General features: G+C 34.8%; 1 protein-coding gene across 1 annotated transcript; it reads left to right on the top strand.

Moving 5' to 3' along the window:
• Positions 1–308: 308 nt before the first annotated feature.
• Positions 309–1,205, top strand: LOC143266630 (uncharacterized). The gene is made up of 3 exons (XM_076542075.1): positions 309–424; positions 511–645; positions 998–1,205. The coding sequence occupies exons 1-3, from the start codon at positions 386–388 to the stop codon at positions 1,154–1,156; spliced, it is 333 nt and encodes a 110-aa protein (XP_076398190.1). The 5' UTR covers positions 309–385; the 3' UTR covers positions 1,157–1,205.
• Positions 1,206–1,987: the final 782 nt, after the last annotated feature.

The following is a 1,987-nucleotide window of genomic DNA, read 5'->3' as shown; positions in this document are numbered from 1 at the left end:
TTTGCTTTTCGAAGAATTTTGCCGTTAGTATCGCGGGGCCACGTTCAAACGCTCAGGGCATAAAAACAAAGAATTTATAAACCACCCATATTAAATACCAAAATTTAATAAATTTCGTGTGTATTAGATTTCAACGAGTGTGTCATTGGCTGAATTGCTATCCTTCCTCTTGCCTTGAAATCTTTCAACGCGAACCCTATTCTAAAAACGGTCCGAACTCTCCTCTCGTGTCCATCTTCTTTCGCTCGACCAATCGGGGTAGAAAAAAAAAAGGGAAGAAAAAAAGTTGTGTTACGACACCAAGAAGGCATACAGTCACTTTATTTGCATTACACGAACTTTGAACCCCGGCATCTATCGATGATCCAGCAATTGCAAAGTGACCATGGACAACATCACAAGCTTGCAAAAAGCAGTTGAAGAAGTAAGTAGTTTGCGTATAATGTTACGCGTACGGTGTCTTGCCAGTATTAATTACAAATTTACAATATGTAAATTATTTATTTCTAGATGGATATAGAAACCACTGAGGAGGAAGAAAAAGAAGAAAAAAGTAGAGGAGAAGTCGGTACAAGCAGAAGAAAGAAAGGGAAAGCCGTCGCAAGACGGAGGCGAGAGCAGCAATTCACAAATGTCTGGAAAAAAGTAAGTAATGTGTTTCACATTTATTTATTCTGATTTATTTGCCTATGATAAATTATGTATTTGCAAAAATATTATTATAACTAGCCCGGAATCCGAACTCCTCGATCATTTCGTGTTCGCGACGATATATTGCTTCTAATTCATTATGGATATTATTTACATCAAAGCTTTGAGCAAACACGGATTTTATCAATGAAATTAATTCTTCGACAGTCTTTAAAACCTTGTCCCTCACTACACTCATATAAACCCGGTGCTCCATACGATTACGAATTATTAGGGGCGGTGTCTTCGTTTCTTATAAAAAATATATATATATAAAATATTTTACATTTTCATTTTTCTGTTTTAGTTGCGAAAAACACTTAAACGACTGTTGCGTTATTCAGCATCCGGAAGAGGCAGGAGAGAAGGCTACCGCGGCAGAGGAAGCTCCTACAGAAGAGACGGCAATGCACCTAAAATATACTATCTTTCCGGTTGTGCTATATATGGCGATATAAAAAACTGAATAAATAAATATTAGTAAACGATGTACTGTTTCCTTTGCGGACCTCATCCCCTTTCGGTCACGATATTCATTTCGGGTCAATTGTTAGCAATGTTAATGCGTTGCTAACTTTTTTATTTTTAATTACGTGGACGTAGACAAGTTTCGTTGAATTTTCCATTTCATTAAATTAGCAAAAATAAATGCATGTATTGAAAAGTCGGTAATCGAATTCCTGCGTCAATCAATTACTCCTGAGATACCGCTCAATTTCGATCAGATTCTCGTGTGTTACAAAAAAATAAAATCTATACATTTCTTCGTTATTGTTTTTCCGGTTTAAAATTTTTCACACGTACAAAAATATATTGCGTTATTAAGATATTCATAAATCAGGTTTAATTAAAATATTTTAAAGAGATCCTTCCAAATCGTTTCTTTCAAATAATAAATTTATTTATTTCTTTTCAAAGTTACTGTGTTTCAGTTTCATTTTAAATATTATTACCTCTACATATCCCATCAAGTATTGCTTGACAGTTTTATCGGAAAACCCTTTGAATTGTATATTAATATTATTGCAAAAGATGAAAAAAAATCAAGTCCAGCGGGATTCGAAGCTGCGACCGAAATAGATGTATAGATTACGAGGCAGGGCACCTAACCTTTTCGCTAATCCTTCCGTTGAATTAATTTCTTACGTTTCGGAATACAAATATTAATGTAAAATTAGTGAATACAGTAGGGTCATTCCACACCGAATCGATCACTTTTGGAAATCACAATCTCCGATTTTGCTCTAATCGAAATACGTTGTAGTCCATGTGAAATTAAGGGGGTTTAAGTCATCAT

This window comes from Megachile rotundata, chromosome 2, assembly GCF_050947335.1.
Source record: "Megachile rotundata isolate GNS110a chromosome 2, iyMegRotu1, whole genome shotgun sequence".
Lineage (NCBI taxonomy): Eukaryota > Metazoa > Arthropoda > Insecta > Hymenoptera > Megachilidae > Megachile > Megachile rotundata.
This window is presented reverse-complemented; position numbering and strand designations above follow the sequence as displayed.

Excerpts from the sequence above, each read along its gene's own strand:
- LOC143266630 (XM_076542075.1), top strand. The coding sequence starts at position 386 with ATGGACAACATCACAAGCTTGCAAAAAGCAGTTGAAGAA. Across the intron at positions 425-510 it reads TGCAAAAAGCAGTTGAAGAA|ATGGATATAGAAACCACTGA; the intron begins GTAAGTAGTTTG and ends ATTTATTTCTAG. Across the intron at positions 646-997 it reads TCACAAATGTCTGGAAAAAA|TTGCGAAAAACACTTAAACG; the intron begins GTAAGTAATGTG and ends TTTCTGTTTTAG.